At 43.3% G+C, this 18445-nt stretch overlaps 1 protein-coding gene and 1 long non-coding RNA gene across 3 annotated transcripts in view; one reads left to right on the top strand and one right to left on the bottom strand.

Annotated features, from left to right (window-relative positions):
* CTXND1 (cortexin domain containing 1) overlaps positions 1-14032 on the top strand; it is a 30957-nt gene extending 16925 nt beyond the window's left edge. The window contains exons 2-3 of the mRNA XM_048956096.1: positions 9060-9236; positions 13056-14032. Coding sequence (XP_048812053.1) covers positions 13110-13289 — 180 coding nt within the window. The 5' untranslated portion in view covers positions 9060-9236; positions 13056-13109 and the 3' untranslated portion in view covers positions 13290-14032. The remainder of the gene's footprint in view (positions 1-9059; positions 9237-13055) is intronic.
* On the bottom strand, positions 4277-17780 carry LOC125698151 (uncharacterized). 2 transcript variants are annotated; one of them, XR_007379088.1, is made up of 5 exons: positions 17543-17780; positions 12299-12385; positions 11580-11730; positions 11023-11141; positions 4277-4714 (listed from the first exon to the last, which is right to left on the bottom strand). It is a non-coding gene; the product is annotated as an uncharacterized LOC125698151 (long non-coding RNA). The 2 variants fall into 2 exon arrangements; XR_007379089.1 differs by lacking the exon at positions 4277-4714 and adding an exon at positions 5420-5952.
* Positions 17781-18445: the final 665 nt, after the last annotated feature.

The following is an 18445-nucleotide window of genomic DNA, read 5'->3' as shown; positions in this document are numbered from 1 at the left end:
AAGGTTAAGTTTATAAGAAACCCGGCAAATGCTTTAATTGCTATCCACTGCAGTAGGTCACCAAGAAAAACTACTGTGTAGCACTGAGGATGCTGTTCCTAGGTTTAGAGAGTCATTAAGCTGGGACAAAACAGTCTACAAGGACTTGAAACCACACCGAAGAGCTGTCACTATAACTCATACTTCCAGCAGATGCCAAGAGGATAGTTTGAACACCATTCTTTGTGGTCAAACTTGCTGCCTACCGTAGGATTTCATGCTGCTGGTACAGTCCATCAACACTTCCCACTAAAAGCTGCATACCAATAGAAATGGCCTTATTGGATCTCAGATAACTACTGGCACTTCTTTTGCAAAGTCAAAGCTCTGCTTGGATTTCCTTCTGAAGGAAAAGGAGTTTTATTAGTTGGAAATGAGGGGAGGTGATACCAAGGGGAATTTGTTTGGGGAATGCAGTGTTCTGTCAGAGCATCCTTTCTGGCAGAACAGCTTTCCTCAAAGACAAAATTCAGCAGTGTTTCCTGAAACTGTTAGCTCTCAGAGCTGCCTTAGGTTTTATGGAGGCTTTGGAAATTGTGCATATCTAACACTGCATAATATGGGGGATGCCAAATGTGGGCTGTCAGTCTTTATGGTCTACTGACTCCAGATAGACATCTTGGAGACACGAGCTTTGCTCAGCCTGAATCACTTGGAGCCTCCCTTTTTCCAGACCTCCTCCTGACCATGTGAGCAATACCTGACCACTGTCATACCTGTCAGAAAATAACTACCCTTATTATTCCTGCTAGTGAAGGATAGTTGCCAGAAGGATGATATTGGTCAAGCACTGGCAATCAGAAGTCTCTACCTGCCCACAAACCACCTGAAGCCAATGCAGTTTTTATGAAGCGTTTTATTACCATGAAATAGATCTAGATATCAACTCAGTCACTACCAGTCCAATGTTTACAGAACTAATGTAATTCAAGGGTGCTCACCATCAAGTGCAAGAAAAACATTATTCTCTGCTAGAAAAAATACATTCAAAGAATGCAATGCACAGATCATATTTTAACATGCTCATAAAATCTTATTTTCTAGCTCAATGCTGTACATCTCTCTGCTTTTGAAAGGTCTGCAGTTAGTGTTCATTCAACCCAGGATAGATGCCCCGGGCAGCTCTAACATAGGAGTCCCATTATTTACTCAGTATATCAGTATAGGGCTGCTGACCTCAGTAACACTACATGCATCAGAGCGCTTATGAGCAGGCTCCAACCTCTTTGTCACACTCTGTCTTCTCCAGCAGTAAGCCAAAGCAAGCCTCTCCTACTCAGAGGCCTGGTGTATACAAAAACTGAATTTTATGGCAGTCTCATTGCTGTCTGCTTTCTACTCTCCAAAAGCTGTGGGTGCATTTTGGGGTAATACAGAGATGATTGACTGAATCTCAGTTTGCAAAGCAGGCTTAAATAGAAAACAGCGTTGACTGCGATGCAGTGTTGGAGGTTTCAATGAGTAAAGGAGCTTCCTTGTATCTGGTTTAATGGATTAGCCTGTGGGCTTATTTTGAAAACTAGAAGAGATTATATATTATTGTATATTCAGAAGTGTTAACTCACACCTGTACATGTGCATGCCAGAAAACACATGTGCTGAAGGTGCACATATTTGGACTGCAGTTGTGAGCATAAACAGATCTTTAAAGCAGTCTTATTACACCCACCCACCCATTACAAGGTAGTCTGAGCTCTGCCTATTCTCTCCTCCTTTCTTCTTCATCTTTCGCAGAGGTCTCATTTTTGCATCAATATGGAACAAAAAAACATTTAAAAAAATAATCACAGATTTTATTAAATTTAAAATCATTTCTCCCCCAGACAACACAGCCTGCACTCTCTTCACCTTAACATGTGGTGACAAGGGAGAAGATAGTTGGCTGCTTTATTTTTGTGAATCAGCTAACGCCTGAAACACTGCAAAACTGAGAGGAAACCAGTTGCCCTTGCATCCTAGAAGTGAGCCAAAGCCCTGCTTTAGGAAAGCTGACACTAGAGTAAGAGTCATTTCTGAACCTGGCACTGATGGAATATCAGCAGGCAGAACTGCAGATCAGCAACTGGAAAGCCAGTGCTGTTTTAGGCTGCATGCACTGTCCTTCCAGATGCTCCCGGACTCAGCTGTGGCATATTGAGCCTGTGGGAGATTTGGAGTTGATCCTATCCATAATGTTCAGCACTAGGATCACCTAGAAGATCTCAGCACAGAAAACAATTCAAGGAGAAGGGAAGAGCACCTCATCTAAAAGCAAGTTCAGATCTGTAATTTGCACATACATGAAAATTCACCCAAGAAAAAAAAAATACTCTTTTTTAAATGAGGAAATAACTGCAGTCCAGTTGGCTCCTAGCCTACCACAGAAATTAATATGGATCCACAACAAACAAGGCAGGAGAACTTAGTTAATCCTCATTGCATCACCATAATTCGTGCCCTGCATCATTTTGAAGATCACTGGCGAGATGCTTTTGCTTTGCGAGATGGGGTTCAGACAAAGGACGTACTTATTTGTGGAGGCAATATCTATCAGTTAGATTCATACTTATTTCTGTCCAAAAGTCTAGGGTTCCACAAAACAACTAGCCTCCACAGCCTGCAACCTCCAGAAGAACAGATATAAAAGAAGCCTTTGACAGTAAGCAGACAAATACCAACCATGGTCTGGCAGAGACTCACTGGGACTCACCTCACCTTGTTATTCATAGAACAGAGCTGCGTGATTTAAGCTTCCTTTCATGCATGAAAAGCTTTTGAGGAATCTCATTATTGTGTGGAAACATATATAAAAAGAGACAACCTAAAAGCAAAGACCAGGGCCTTGGGAAAACTATACCTTTTCTTTTTTTAAGCCATTTTCCCACTCACCAGATCTGTGATCTGGTACAGCTCAAACGTATTCCTCCTCAGCCACCTTCCCAAACTGAAGAGCCCCATCTTTGGGTTCTTTCAAAGCAGCTGATAGTCTTTTTGCTCACTTTAAGCAGTTTAAAGATAATTCCAGGACAAGAAGTAATAGCTTTAAGTAGCAGCAGGAAAGGTTCAGATTAGACATTAGAAAAAGAGTCTTCTCCAAAAGAGCGGTCATGCATTGGCACAGGTTGCACAGGGAGGTGGTGGAGTCACTGCCCCTGGAGGTGTTCAAGGACCGTGGGGATGTGGCACTGAAGGACATGGTTTAGAGTAGTCACAGGCATGGGTTAGGTGATCTGAGTGGTTTTTTCCAACCTTAATGATTCTGTAACTCTATTTCTTAGCCCACTGACTTGCTTTTGAATTCTGATGATCTCAATCCATCAGAAACCAAAATAACAAAAGGTGTACAGAAGCAGAAAACCATTATTAGTCATGAGACATTCAAGCATGTTCAGAAGTCAGTGTGATCCCTGCAAAGAGGAAAAGACCTTCAAACTGCTGAGTCAGTTCAGGCAAGCCCTCATCTCTCCCTGTACATTATATTTGCTTGAAAGTGTTCCTTGTGGCTAATGGTGCATTAATAAGCTATTGGATGTGTAGGACTGTTTGATGCCATGCCAGAAAAACAGCCTTTTATAAATTGAACATGTACAAAGGTTCTGGCAGTCTGATTCCCAATGACCCACTGACAAGATTCTGATGTAGCTGAAGATGTGGGGATGGAATGTAATTACACACAATCATTTTAATCAAGGGCTACATTTCCAGTAACCTGCTGAAGTGACAAAGAAAACAACATCGGGCTGTAATACATGACAGGAATCAAAGCTCCTTTGGTACAGTCTTAATTAAAGAGTGGCTCTGACTACAGGCTTTACAGAATAGTCTATGAGTTACCAGCTGAGGAGAGGCTCTTTCTTGATTTGATTGAATGACTGCATGTGTATTTAGAGAGCACAATCAGGAAAAAAAAGCAGAAAAGAAGAAAGAAAAAAAAAAAAGCAAAAACACAGGATAAAATACAGGGCACAGGATGTGATTGGTTTGCAGTTTGAGATGATAGGAAAGGAGGGAGTGACATAGCACCAACCACCCCCAGCAACTCCAAGCATGAAGCTATAGACAAAGCCATTGCTTTGGGTGCCTGAGGGCTGCAGAGTTGGTGGTGAAGAATGGAGAATGCCCAGAATTAGGGATGAAAAGGAGAGTAATTGTGTGGCTTTCATACCACTTGGGCAGCCTTCAAAGTCCATTTTAGAACAGATGGAACTAGTGGGAATTAGTGGGAACTAAACCAGTATTCTGCCCACCTCCTGACACCAAGGCACATTCAAAAAATAACTAAGTGCTTTACCACTCTCAAAGATCATTTTCGATTTCTCTGTCTTTGATTAATTACAAACTGTATTTTACTCCCATCCATCTGGCACATCTCAAAACGTATCAACTGAAAGATACTAGAAATTCATAAGTTTGCTTTGCTGTTTCTCTGTATAATCACACTAACATCCTGATCAGCCTCAAGCAAGTTTAAAGGTGTTTAGATGGGCTGTCCATTGCCAGCCACCCTTAGTGCCAAAAAATAGTCTTAGGTGCATTTGATTCGAAGGACAACAGAGGCCATACACAGCTGGTACAGGCTGAGGACCCTGGCTGATCCTCACTCTTCTCAGCAATGGGGCCATTCATCCTTTTGCCCAGCCTCGCTTGGTGACACGTAGCATTGGGAAGCTGCTCTATTTGTTACGTACCTGCAGAGCTGGAGACCAAAGTTCAATTACCCTTAAGTTCTTATCAGGATCTTTCACTCCTGCCAGTGCTGTCATGGAAATGTAATGCATGTCCTGCCTCAAGGTTTTGGTTCATTTATAATAGAAATCATCTGGCCCCTCTGAAGGAAAATGCAATTCATCCCCACTGGGAAACAGCTGAAAACATAATTTATCTGGATGCCAGCTGGATTCTCATCACAAAGCTTTTGTGCAGTATTCATGCACGGATCTGCACAAAAAGGGAGTCTGAAAACAGGAAGGTTTTCTGTAGTGTTGAACTGTTTGCTCACACTGATTCCAGAAGGTACTCCAGGCACTCAGCATCTCTGAAAATGGGCTCATTCTCTCAATTCTAATAGCTGAAACAGGAAAAACCTCTCAAAGGAAAAAGTAGTAACAATATTTCTACTTCTTCTGCTGGCAAATTACAACCAGAATTGGCCAACATGCTGCAACAAGTCTGACCTTCCTGCTGGAAGGACTGACAGCATTGAGCTTCCCAATGCCTCCCATAGCACAGAGCTCTGTGCATCCCTGACCCTCACTCACTTCAGGTCATCTGGAGATGCCCAAGGCCCCGTAGGATGGGAACTTGGGCAGCCTGGTGCAGTGGGGGCAACCAGTCCAGGGCAGGGGTTGGAACTCAGTGATATTTTAAGGTCTCTACCAACCCAAGCATTCTGTGCTTCTATAACCCTGTGTACTAAGCAGTTCTGAAAAGGAACAAGACCCAGGCAGAGACTTTGGTCACAAACTCCGACACAAAGACAGAACTCCAGACTTTGAGCTCTGTTACTGCTTACATTTATTTAATCCTTCTCTCCTCAAACTTCTGAAGCACCTGAGAAAACCAATCCATACTCTTTTTAATGCAGACATAATTCCTTTGGACTGATGAGTACTGTCATTCACAAGACTTCTCCCCATGTCAAAACACTGATGCTGTCTCAGTCCAGTGCAGGCATTTGTAGCTTCTCAAGATGAAAGGTCAAAGGATGTGTCTGAGAAATACCCTGCAAGCTAGAGAATGCTGGACATCACCGCCAGGAAACAGTCATGTGAAAAGGAGTTCCTGTTCTACCTTGAAGTGCATCTTTTGCTTTTGTAAAAATATTGTCACACGCTTTTCCTTTTTCCTCTTTGTCAGCTTTGCTGCAGTGAAAAATTTCCACAGAGCTTTGCTTATGGTTCTCCTGGGTAGCAGCCAGTTTAATCTATAAAATAACTGACAAGAACAACAGATGTGTTTGTCTCTGTCTGTAGAATTTAAACAGCATGAGGTTTGAACAGTACATAGTACATTAAACTGTGTTCACATAGTATCTACTCAGACCTTACAACCTTGGCTTAAAGGCCAAACCCATTTGTTTCTCCAAGACTCCTTTGTTTGCTGTTTACTGTGATTAGAGGGGATTCACAGACTGTGCACTGTATCACTGGGTGATGGGAAAAGCAGCTTCAGTCTCCTTATCAAAGGACATATGGGATGAAGGATGGTCTTGGTGCAGATAGACACTGCTTTCCAAGCTCATCTAAACGTTACATATCACATGAATTGTTTTGCATCATCTCTCAAAGGATCAAAGTGGCTCACACACTGCTCAGAGCCTGGCCAGCCAAAGGCAATACCAGTGAGATACAGAAAAACCCTTTAAACTGGGGATCCAGTTCTCCAGCACACAGCAGCTGACAGAAGGACCTCAGCCCTGGCTTATCTGCCTTCTTCCAGCTGGTGTATGTTGCTCACATCCTAGCTCTTCCCACCAGCATGCTCAGCAGTCAACAATTCACCCATTTTACCCTACTCTTATCTCTGAACTACAGTTTCCAGTCTCTCATAAAAAGCTTCCTAGACGTCCTCAGGATCTCACTTCGGCAAAGTTTAATCAAGGATCATCCACGCAATTTGAACTTCGGAGGACTGGAGACGCTTTTGTCTCCAGAGGCCAACTGCCCATCATTCAGCTCAACAGCTCACAAGCACAACCTTTTGTTTTTCTCTTCTTCTCTGACTTGCAAGTAAGACCATACGCGCCTCAAGTGAGAAATGATTATTTGATTTAGGGTTATAAGCAGCTCAGTTATTCTGTGTGCATGTTGCATCTTTTTCTCAACGATGATTAATGTTATTCTTACCACAGGGTTATGCCAGAAGGAAACATTTACACAACAGCAATTTTTAACACTTTCTTCTGATTGATTTATGTGCTTATTTGGTTTTGACTTTTTTGGGCAACCGCAAACGATGTCTTTAGTTTTCAGAGGGCGTACTGACCAAGTAATTTATGACTGGCTGAAAGCAAGTTTATTGAGGGAAGATTATTTATCACTTGACCGTAACTGAGTGGGATAGATTGAATGAACAAGTTTGCAAAAACTAAGTGTAAAGTCAGCATTTAAAGTATGCAAAAGAACAAATCATGCACACGCAAAACCAAATAAAGTTAAAATAAATGTTAAAAACCCAACAAGTGGATTAAATAAAATAGATTAATCCTGTCTGTGTGCTACAGGTAGACAGGAGAAATCACGCTTGTAGGAAGACAGAGTTACTGAAATAAAGTATTGATTTTCTGCTGAGGGAACTGTAAGTATAAAAGGACAATTAATTTTTAAATGAAGGTAGTGGTTATCTTATTGCTCTCTGGATATAGAAAGAACCTCATCTGTCCATATCAATCTACAACATTTCACTTTGTGCTCCAAGGCAGCGAGTGTTTAATCGAAACTAGATTGCTAAGAACATTAGACTATGATTAAGTGTCCAGACTCCTCTTTTATAGATTTGAACTTCAAACTGAGGGCAAGTTCATCTGACACACACCAAATACATCCCTGAAACAGTGCTTCAGCTTCTGTCACTTGGGATTTGGGGTCAGTGTTGGCTCATTCTTCTCTCCTGCCTTCACATTCTAACTCTTAAAGCTTTTCCATAGGAGCAAATCAGAGTTGCCACCTCCATAGGCATCCTGAAAGCAATCAGGCAAGCTCCCTATTTTAATGCCTCACCATTTTAATTGCCACAACATCCTGTCTTCCAGCTTGGATAAATATCTTTCTCTTTCTCCAAAAAAGATGAGACATCAGCTCCTGCTTCTTCCTTTAAATCTCTCCCTTTCCCACCAGACATGCACAGCTCTGTTCTTTCAGGGACCACAACAACCTCTCACCAGCTCTTCCCACCTTCTTCTCCATTTCAGCTGATCTTCACACACCTCTGGTCACTTGATGAGCACCATCCAACTCCTGCCACGTGTCCCCTCACAAACAGGCAAGGAGTTTTGCAGTGACTACAGAATCACAGAATCATTAAGGTTGGAAAAGACCACTGAGATCATTTAGTCCAGCTGTTAACTCATTACCACCATGCCCACTGCACCACATCTGCTAACTGACCTCACTATGCTGGTGCTCACAGCACTGGATGGCTGAGTTCCAGCTGTTACCTTCCCAAGCTACCTATTGCCTTCACATCTCAACTCTGAGCTCCCTGGAGCAGCTGCTGCCATTTGGGCCCATGCTGACAGACACCTTAGTGTGACACATACGGTCCACGGCAAAGTCCCACTGCCTCTACAGCAACAAACAGAAGCAAGGCTTTCAGCAACCAGCAAGATGGCGAGTGGTGCTGCTGAGCAGATCAGGGCTATCCATTCCAGTTGCTGCTGTGACAAATACTTGAGAGCAGGTCCAGACCCTCATTCTCTGGTCTAACAAGGACTGTCAGCATCAGAGCACCAAGCTCCCCCAGGAGAAGAATCAAGTTTCTCGACCCTTTGGTTGGCTCCAGTGGGGGGAAAGTGTTTCAGAATCCCAATGTTGACCTCTTTGTCCCACACTCCAGGCAATAAGAAACGTGTAAGTTAACAAAAGTGAGCAGTGAGATGGGTTTCTCATCCAACTGTCGAAATTACTGCATGTAAAAAAGAATAGCACCCCAGATTAGACTGAAAAATCAGAAGTAGTAGCCTTCAAAGTGTTGCTACATCAGGTTGGATCAGCCACGTTATTTTGAAGCTGCTGAAATGTTTCCCTTCACTTTTTGTCCTTTTAAAAAGAAAAAGAAAAATTCTGAAAAACTAGAGACAGGCACCAGTCAGACCTGGTTCATCTTTTACTGATAAAAAGCGTGTGTTTTGCTCAAAGAAACAGCCTAACTCCGGGCTCAAACACTGCTGTCGTTTTGGATCAGGTGTTCTTCTCGGGAGTTTCTGACTGTACCCAATTGCTTCAGGCTGTCAGAGAAGTGCATCCCTACTGCTTAACGACTGTAACGCCCACATCCTGCCTGATGAGCAATTGCCAATTATTAATTTTTTTTTTTCCCTCCAGAGCACAGCAGTGATAAGAACTGCTTCCAGGTCCGGGTGGACACGAACCTGAGTGGAGCCTGAAGGTGTTAAAGCCAAGCTGACCAACAAAACTTTTAAAATATGACTACAGTGAGGATTTTAGCTCCACGATGCTGCCATGCCGGGATGTGACAGGCTTCCTACCCAGGTCTGGAAGGTAGGAATCTGCTTGCATGTATGAAATAGCGTTGTTTCCCTTCCCTTTGCACATACGTTACTTTGGAAAAGGAGCAGAGGATTTTTTCGTGTTTTGAAATGCGTTCTATGGGTTGAGTGGAAACTGAATTAACCAGCATAGAAACTGGTTTAGACAAGCTCCCTGCAATCCATGTGCATTATGACTTTGTCTTTAAAGTGACAGCGCCAACATTTGCAGCTCTGGGGGAAAAGGAAGCATCTTTCACAGCACTGTGCCTAGATAAGAATGAAGGTGAAATTCAGCCACCCTGCTCAGCACAAGCGTTGCAGAGCACTCATAACAGAGGATGCCAACCCATCTTCGTCTGCTGGTATATACAAAGTCATAGAAAAATGAATATGTGTGGCAGTCCAGGAAAAGAGCACTGGGAAACAATAGAGCTGAGAACAAAGGCTCAGGGTGAATTCTCCTTGAGGGACATGAGTTCTCCATCCCTGCCACACTGCCCACAGACCACACGGGAATGATTTCTGATGGCAAGAACAGTCAGACAAGAAGCAGACAATTCCATGGCCACCACCAAGAGTTTACCTGGGATGTTATTAAACACCTGGGATTTACAGAAGAGCAGGCACTCATAAGGCTGCTAAGCAGCCTAATAAATTGGAACCAGGAAATGCTCTCATTCATCTGATGGCTTAAAAAAAAAAACCTAAAAACTGAATGGTTTTCAACAAATCCAAATAAATTTAAAAGGTTCTATTCTACAGCTGAGTGCTCACAGCCCACAAAAAGTCGTTTCCCAAAGTTCAGCTATTCAGAGAAAACCTGATCAGTCAAGCATGAACGTTTATAATCATTTCTGCTCAACTTTTTGTTTTCTCCCCACGCATACACCATCAGAATCATCAAGGAAATGAAAACTGAGGCAGGGGGCTGGGAAATAAGCAGAATAAGTTTTCTATATATTAGAGGGATGGAAGAGCACAGGAGTACCAGCAGACAGGCCCAGCCCCAAGAAATATGTTTGCCATTACTTAGTGCAGAATAACTGTCACATGGCAGGAACCTTATGTTTATGGGGAGAACAGAAGGAAGGGAGACACGTGATTGGTCTAACCTCAAGAACACAGTAATCTGGAAAAAAAGATCCTTCTGTCCCATGGAAAATATTGACTGCTTTGCAAAACATATCAATTTAAATCTGAAAAAAATACATTAGATTCAAGCTGTCACCATAATACGCTGTGAACTGTAGATGTGAACTGCAGCTCGAATGCCATATGCTTTCACTCTGATCTCTAGGTGCCCAGAGTATCCTTTTCACAAAGTCACAGAATGACCTGGGTTGGAAGGGACCTCAAAGATCACCCAGTTCCAACCCCCTCCATGGGCTGGAAGTTCCCATCAGCTCAAGCTGCCCAGCGCCCATCCAACCTGGCCTTGAGCACCTCCAGGGATGGCGCACCCACAAAATGCTCTTTCCTTTTTGGTAGGGGTAAGACACTGCTCCAGTGTTTCACAAGAAACATCACCCAGCTTCAGTTCCATAGGTAATGAGATTCTGTGATGGAATTTGAAAAGAGATACTCGAGAGGTTTGATTTTCCGATGACATCTCAGAACACTTACTGAGTAAATTATTAACATTTTAAGAGGCGGCATACTTAATTGGAAATACAGATTTTCAAAAGGTCAATCCTGATGGAAACTTCCTGGTAGTTCTGATATTCGCAGGGGTTAACTTAGTGCGAAATAATAGCACAGCCAGGAAGTCAGGAGGGAAAAATCAAATCCATCCCTACCTTGATAGGAGTACTGATAAGGACGAGGCTACATCAGTAGTTTTGACAACAGCTTTTTTGTTCCACTCCACAAAAGCATCCACACTTAGTACTCAGCCTTGCTGACAAAGTCTTGACTCCTGCTCAACAAATTAAGTTATAATGTAAGATCTCTTGGCTAGCAAAATAGGTATACAAGCTTCTACAAAACTGTTATTTCAGCATTAAATCCACAGTACTATTTTCTCAGCACTAGGGACTCTGCAGGGAACTATGAAGCCTCCTAATCAGACAGGGATCAAAATCCCCCCCATACTCCCAAATTAAAAGCTGCCAAAATTTCATTCCAAACTGAATTCACCCTTCCTCATAGCCCCACAACACACTGTGGGATAACAGGTAATGTCCATAGGTGCTCACTTCTGCCATAGACCTCAGCTCGAGCCAAATAGGGTGGCAGGGACTTCTGGAGCAGCAGCACAATCTTCTCCAGGGCAGCACAAGTAATTAGCACAAGTAACGGTGTATTCTGAGGACTAAAAACCTCTGGTCAGGTCAGATGAGCACCACAAACCTACCCCACTCCTCAGTGATCATCTTGCTGGCCCGTATTTGCTCTTCTCTCCTAAGGATGGTAAACACATACAGTGGCTACCTGGTTTCATTCAGTTCATCTTCTCTTCCAACTCCCTGCTGCAGGAATGGCTGTTGCAGTATTTTCTAAGCTTTCTGAAAATAAAAACCAGCCATTCTTGTGCTTAAAATAGACTAGAGAGCCCAGCTGATTTATCCTTGTCCTGTAGGATCTAGGAGGTGGTAAGATTGGAAAACTTGAAAGGGAATAAATTATGAAAGTAGGTACAGTGATTTGTTTTAAATAAGGGTCCTCATTTCACCCTGGGAAGAATTCTCGGGGCAGATGGGCTCAGTGCTGGGGTCCTCACAAGGTGCTGCAAGGACACAATGCTCCAGCCAGATGTGAACTGCTGCTGAAAGAGCCCTGCCAGCAGCAGCAGCTCCCTGCACATGGAACTGGGCAAAGCTGGCTGGGATCTCCTTACTGCACTGATGCAGTTATAGAGAGCAGCTGCACCATTTGATACCCAAATTTCACTGTTGTTTAACATCTTCTCTTTGTCTTCTCTACTCCCAATGAAACATAGCTGGTTATTGTCTTTCATGTGAAAGACATTTGCTTGTTTTAAGGAGGCATTCAACATTATTACTCTTTCATAGAAGAAACCCTCAATTCTTACATCTCCCACTTTGACCATGTCAAGAAACTTCCCTCACTCACTCTGTCAGCCAGGTCAGCTCCTCTCCTTAAGCACTGCCACACCAAAGCCATCCGGGGCAGCAGCCAATGAAGGATCCAGCAGCATATCTGTGTAAGGAGTCAATCTCTGCTGAAGTAATTTTGCTTAAGGATTCAGATAAGGTCAGAAGAGACCTTCAGCAGTGCAGACATCTGCATTAAGTAAAATAATTCATGTAGGAATCACGTAATCACCCATACCTTTCTGGGTGATAAAACACCTACTTAAAGAACATTGCTCCTGAAAATCATCTCTTGCCTACAGAACCTATGAGTAGTAGGGATTAAATGTTATGGAAAATGAGTATGCATAATTTTCACTTTGCTGTGTGCCAGTAAGAGACAGGAAATGTTTGGACAGAGAAGAAAATTGGGATAGAAACAGTCTGCTCTGCCATTTGTCTGGTCTTTCACACTAACAGAGGAGTGGAAATATATTTATGATTGGGGAATACTGATACAAGATCAGTGTCTGGATTTCTTAAAAGATGATATTCCAAATAGAGGAGTGCACAAGCACCATCCTTCTCTTTTGTTAACGTTTGTTTCCATTGTCTAACATTTTAGCAAGAAACACAGATGAATGAAGAAAGAATGTCAAGGTTCTCTGGCTCATAGCCCCCTGTTACTCAAGCTATGAGATTTCCAGCAGGTTGATTTCCCTCTGAGAACACATCATATATTTTCTGTTCCCACTTGCACTGAGTTTCCCCATTGTCTGACATTGTTTGTTTTGCAGGTGCTCAATGATGTTAGCAGCAAACATAAACCCCGATGAGGAGCAGCATGAGCCATGGAGGGACCCACCCCAGAGCCCGCATATGTTGATGTGGACAAGGGACTGACACTAGCATGTTTTGTCTTCCTCTGCCTTTTCTTGATTGTGATGATAATTCGCTGTGCAAAAGTCATCATGGACCCTTACAGTGCTATCCCCACATCCACATGGGAGGAGCAGCACCTGGATGACTGAAGGGGCTTGGCTACACAGAGCCATAAGATGCTGCAATCTAGGAGGACTCTTCCTATCAGGAAAGCAAGCAGGAACAGCCATTTTCAGATATGCAGGATGATGGCAATATATTTAAGAGCCAATAGCTCATATGATTACTGCTCAATACACCAGGACATCAGCAATCCATTCTGGAAGCACAATAATACTATGCAGCAACCCTCATCTTAATGAAGATGGTCATCACATAACTCAGTAGCACAACATCCTCTAGACTTTTCCTACAGCTATAGCACAGTTTGCCCTCTCAACGTCTCCCACAAATTCAGGGCTTTAGTCAGAAATTGCAATTTGATAAAGCAATAAGAAAGTCTTCCCTGAACACAAGATTGCTTCAAATACCTTCCTGAGTCATTATATTTGTGCTCGAGAGAAAGGCAAAGTTTTGCAGTTGCGTCTTCCCAGGTAATGTTAGGTAGAATCATAAAATCATCAGGGCAGGAAAGACCAACAAGTCCAGTCGTCAGCCCAGGAGAAGGAACACTAAAGCACCATGGCTATCAGCAAATTTATTCTCAATGAATTAAGCAGTGTCCATATGCTTCCCCACCACAGTGCTGTCATATTTTTAGTGATCAATATACAGAAGCACTCAAACTGCAGTTTCCAAGGGGGCTGTGGGCTACTGTTGACTCTGCAGCGCAGCCTTTCTCTATCCTACTCATGGATAACTAGATATATTGACATCTGCCATAGGTCCATCAATCAGCCAGATCTCTTGCAACGAGCTTGGTAGCCACAGTTCACAGATCAGAGCTTGGACACCACTGGCTTCAACTACAAAGAACTTGCAACATTTATCAAAGGCTGACTCCACACAAAACTTCATTAATCTCTTCTTTCAGAGACAGTTCAGAGGGATCGCACATAGATGTTAAAGACAATAAGCAAAGACACTCCTAGCTTTGTCAGTTGAATTTGCTAACCCAAGTTACAGTAGCAAGAACATGCATTCTACCTCGAGCAAAGTACCTTTTAAAAAAAAAACTCTTCCTCCATGTTTTTGGTGATTATCCATGTATTTCCTTTACTCAATGCATTAAGAATGCCATTACGAAAGAAGCGAAAAAGGGAACTCTGGAATTATATTATTTACATTTTGAAGAGTGGTAATCAAAGGTTTCCCACATCCTCCATTTCTTAAGTTCTAAGGTTTGCCCGCAGCTGCCTTGAGTGACTACACACACAGCTTAAGGGATTGTAAAGAGCTGCTGAAGCAATCAGGAGTAGGTACTGCAACCACTAGTGTCATGAATAGACGAGACCTAAGAGCACAGATCTGCAAAAAGGATACTTCATTTTCTCCTTCTCCTCACCATCTTGTTTTCTACATTCTTGCCATAGGACAACATAGAGTGGATAAAAAAAGGTGGAAAAAGAGGCTGGAGCAAGGAACCAGGGCATAATTGTGTAGGCTGGATATAGACTCTGTAGATTGGTATTCTGGACCCTGACAGATTTGTTTGACTATTAGTCAAACAAATTAGTCATTGCACACTAGTCCCCTCTTTCTGTCTCAGTCTTCAAACATGTAGAATTGGTACAATACAATTAACTTGTCCTGCCCTGTTTCAGCTCTATCACATCACTATACAAGCTCTTGAAGAGCCTTAGATAAAGACATGGAAGTAAGATACTGATTTACAACTTCTTCACGTAAAACTAAACAGGAAGGTCTGAACCTCAGTGTGCAGCAAGGGAAAAGGGAAGGGAAAATCTCCACCATAGAGAGCTTGTCCAGAACTCTATGTTTACTGAGATCAGAACATCCTGAATCATTCTGATGGCACCTGATTTTATTGCCCATTCCATGGAGTTCCAAGGAGTACTGACTACAGAAGAGCAGGCTATGAGGTATATGGAAACTTCGCATGCACCTTTTGCCCTAGGCTCAACTGCACAATTGCAGCTAATCTCTGTTGCAGGAGAGCCCACTCAGAAGGGAGATTTGAGGATCAGCTTTAATCCTGCTCTTCTTTACCAAGAGATCTCCACTGCTTCAATTATCCACTGCAGATTGCTCACCAGCCTGCTGTTCAGCTTCAGGTTCTGTTACCTAATTAACCACTAGTAATGGAAGTTTTATAAGTGTGAATGTTAAAGTCCAACACTCCTTGAGCAAATATGTTGATCTCATCCATGTGCGTGCCTATCCACACCATAGGAACCAATAACCCAGCTCAAAGGGCGTTGCTTCCAATCCACTGACATTTAGAGCCTGTTTTTTTAGTCATTAAGTTCCATATCCCATTTTGATACCAGTGGGGCTACAGAACATACAAAGCAAGAAGTAGTAAAATAACTATTTCCAGCCTACAGAGACTTCTGTATTTCAGGTTACCTGACTATATTCAGAACTGACACAGCAAGAAAAGTGCTCGTCACTACTCCTGGTGCCAATAGTCCTCTCAAGGAGAATATGGATGCTTTGGCTTTGCTGCACACCACCAGTAAGCCCCTGTTCAGCTAAGGATTTATGCATATTCTGAAGTTTAAGACCTGAACTCCCAGGGAGCAGGGTCAGCCCTGTGCTGTGCCTTTGGCTGGGCATGGACAGCAGCACACAGCCCTCAGGGGAAGGAAGCGCGTATGAGAGCAAAGGGTTATAAATGCTGGGGAAGAAAATAGGTTCACCTCACAAGAATATTTGTGGCTATCTTCCCCCACTCCCCCCTTTCATCTATACAAAGCATTTTAAGATTTTATTTTACTTTCTGTTTGCAAAAAGCCTCCCCAACATCAAACCTTTTCCTATGACTACCTAAACACTGGTGGGGTTGTTTTTTGTACTTCTAATGTATATATGTATATTCCAGTTTCTGCCTTCCACCAATGGTTACCAACACAGCCTCACCACTTTAACTAAAAGCAATACCAAACACCAAGCTGAAAGCAGAAGCTTCACCTTGCTTGCATTCTGGGTTGACCTGGCCACCCAGCACATGTTTGCTACTCCATCTCCTGGGAGTCTGGTTGGCAGAGCCACGTTCCTGGGCAGTGGAAGGTTGGTAGGGGCTGCATCGCTCAGCACTAATTGCAGCTGCATGTAACAAGTGCCTCTGCCAGTTCTGTTGTTTTTAATCATTATGCCATACTACCGGCACTTGCACTCAGAGGAAATAATGCAAACTTACTGCAGATGTATTTACTTAATGCAATAAACAGCTTCAACATGGAAAGAAATTGTGTGTGTTGCAGTTCACTACTCGCCAGGATCCAATGCAGGCACAGATTGCGACAAGCCGCTCCCTACACCAGAAGCAGCAGCTGGAGTTACCATGCTGCTCTCAGAGCAGCTCCTGAATGGATAAAAGCTCCATGCACAGGCATAAATCCAAGCCCTGGCCACCCTTTCCTCCTGACCCCACTGGCCCAGCCTTGCTGGCCTTTACACCAATCTCTATGGCTGCCTTCTGGTTCTGCACAGCCCAGATGAACTGATCTAAATAGAGGATACTGAATCCCCAATTTTAACCATGCCTTAGCATAGCCATGGGAATGCCTTATTGCAATCTGTATTACTCTGCATGTTCACTTTTCCTTTTTAAACTCCTTTCATTAAAAGCAGTCGATACCCTCTGGCCACTGCTCCTTTTTGTAACCCAGGAGGAAAACACTGATCACAGATGTGTTTTTAAGGCCACGCACAGTTTAAGACTTCTAGTTGCATTTACTCTCAGGGTTCATCTCAGTGCACAACAGCATTATGAAGTGTTGAGTGATGTGCTTAATTACAAAGCTCCCTGTTTTGTACTGCAACTTGTCCAGGGAGAAATCAAAAATCAAACAGAAAGTATTAAAATTGCTGAATCCATAAGGAAAAGGAAGGGTGTTAAAACAAGTTTAAAACTCAAATGAGCTTTTCAAGCAGCAGCCATCTGCAGACCAATCCCAGCACAGGGCTGTACCTTCAGCATGTCCCTCACGTACAGCCAAACATATCCGGAGCTTTCAATCAACTTTAGAGCCCAGAAATTATCTCTCTTTCTCACACAGCAGTGACAGCGTGGGCACCTTGAGCAGAGGTGGCAATCCTGAGCCTGAGAAATGGCCTCTTAGAAAGAAAGTGGATGCAAATATCACCTACTAACAGCATCCCTTCTAACAAAGTCACTGCCTTAACCCCAAACAGCTTCTGAAAGAGCATTTCCCCCACCCAGGGAAGGAGCCTATCCCACACCGCATGGCCTCAAACCCCTCTGGGGTGGGTTTACCTTTCCTCCAGACCTCTGAAGATCCACAGGGGAATTTTTTCTTCTCCACTTGAGCGACAATCTCAGCGCTGTGACGAAGTAGAGGAGCTCTGGTTTTAAAGTTTTACTTCATTCATTGTTGTTGGAAACTGCTATACAATAAACCTAACAAAAGCAGACTTGAATTAAAAGCAACAAAATCCAGAAGCAAAGAGCTCCACCTTCAAATCCAATTGCAATAGAAGCTTCCATACTTGGAGAGGAAGCTTTTTGTAGGGAGGGTCAAACCACTTTAAATGGCCCTTTAGAAACAAACTCCTCCCAGCACCAGGTGCAAGTGTTGATCCAAGATGTAAGCATTGTAAGCACTGAACCAAGGGCCCCAGGTTGAAGCACCCTCCTGCTCCACCCACCTGTTTCCCCCTTGTGGGTGCCCTCCCTCAAAGGGGAGATGCCTCCAACACCATGAGCCCACATCTTTATCCTGCAGGTGAAAAAAAATTCACCTTGGCCATAAAAACCATTCCTTTCCTTTTTTAGCATCTGCTGGACTTTTGGCCTCTGGCCATGCAGCAGGCGGTCCATGTCTCTGAGCTCTGTCCTGAGCAAAGCTTTGGACTTCCTCCAGCCCACATCCAAAATCTGCTCAGAGAGCTGTATGAGTTCTGGGAAGGAAAACATCAATTTCTGGAAGCCTGGGATTTCTCAGATTTAATCAAGTTAGGAAGCACCTGGGGGCTATGGGAACACCCTGTCACCTCCTGCCTGTCCCCACCATTCCACAGAGGTTTTTGACCAGGAACTGGGATTTGTATCCCTGGGATGGAAGATGTAGCTGCACTGCCTTTGCACAATGGATTTAATGGTTTCCAACAAATATTCCTGTACCCAAAAAGCACTGATGCTGCAGTCCTTCCTGGCTGC

This window comes from Lagopus muta, chromosome 10 (genome assembly GCF_023343835.1).
Source record: "Lagopus muta isolate bLagMut1 chromosome 10, bLagMut1 primary, whole genome shotgun sequence".
Lineage (NCBI taxonomy): Eukaryota > Metazoa > Chordata > Aves > Galliformes > Phasianidae > Lagopus > Lagopus muta.
Note: the sequence above shows the minus strand (reverse complement) of the source record. Positions and strands in the feature narration are given on the sequence as shown.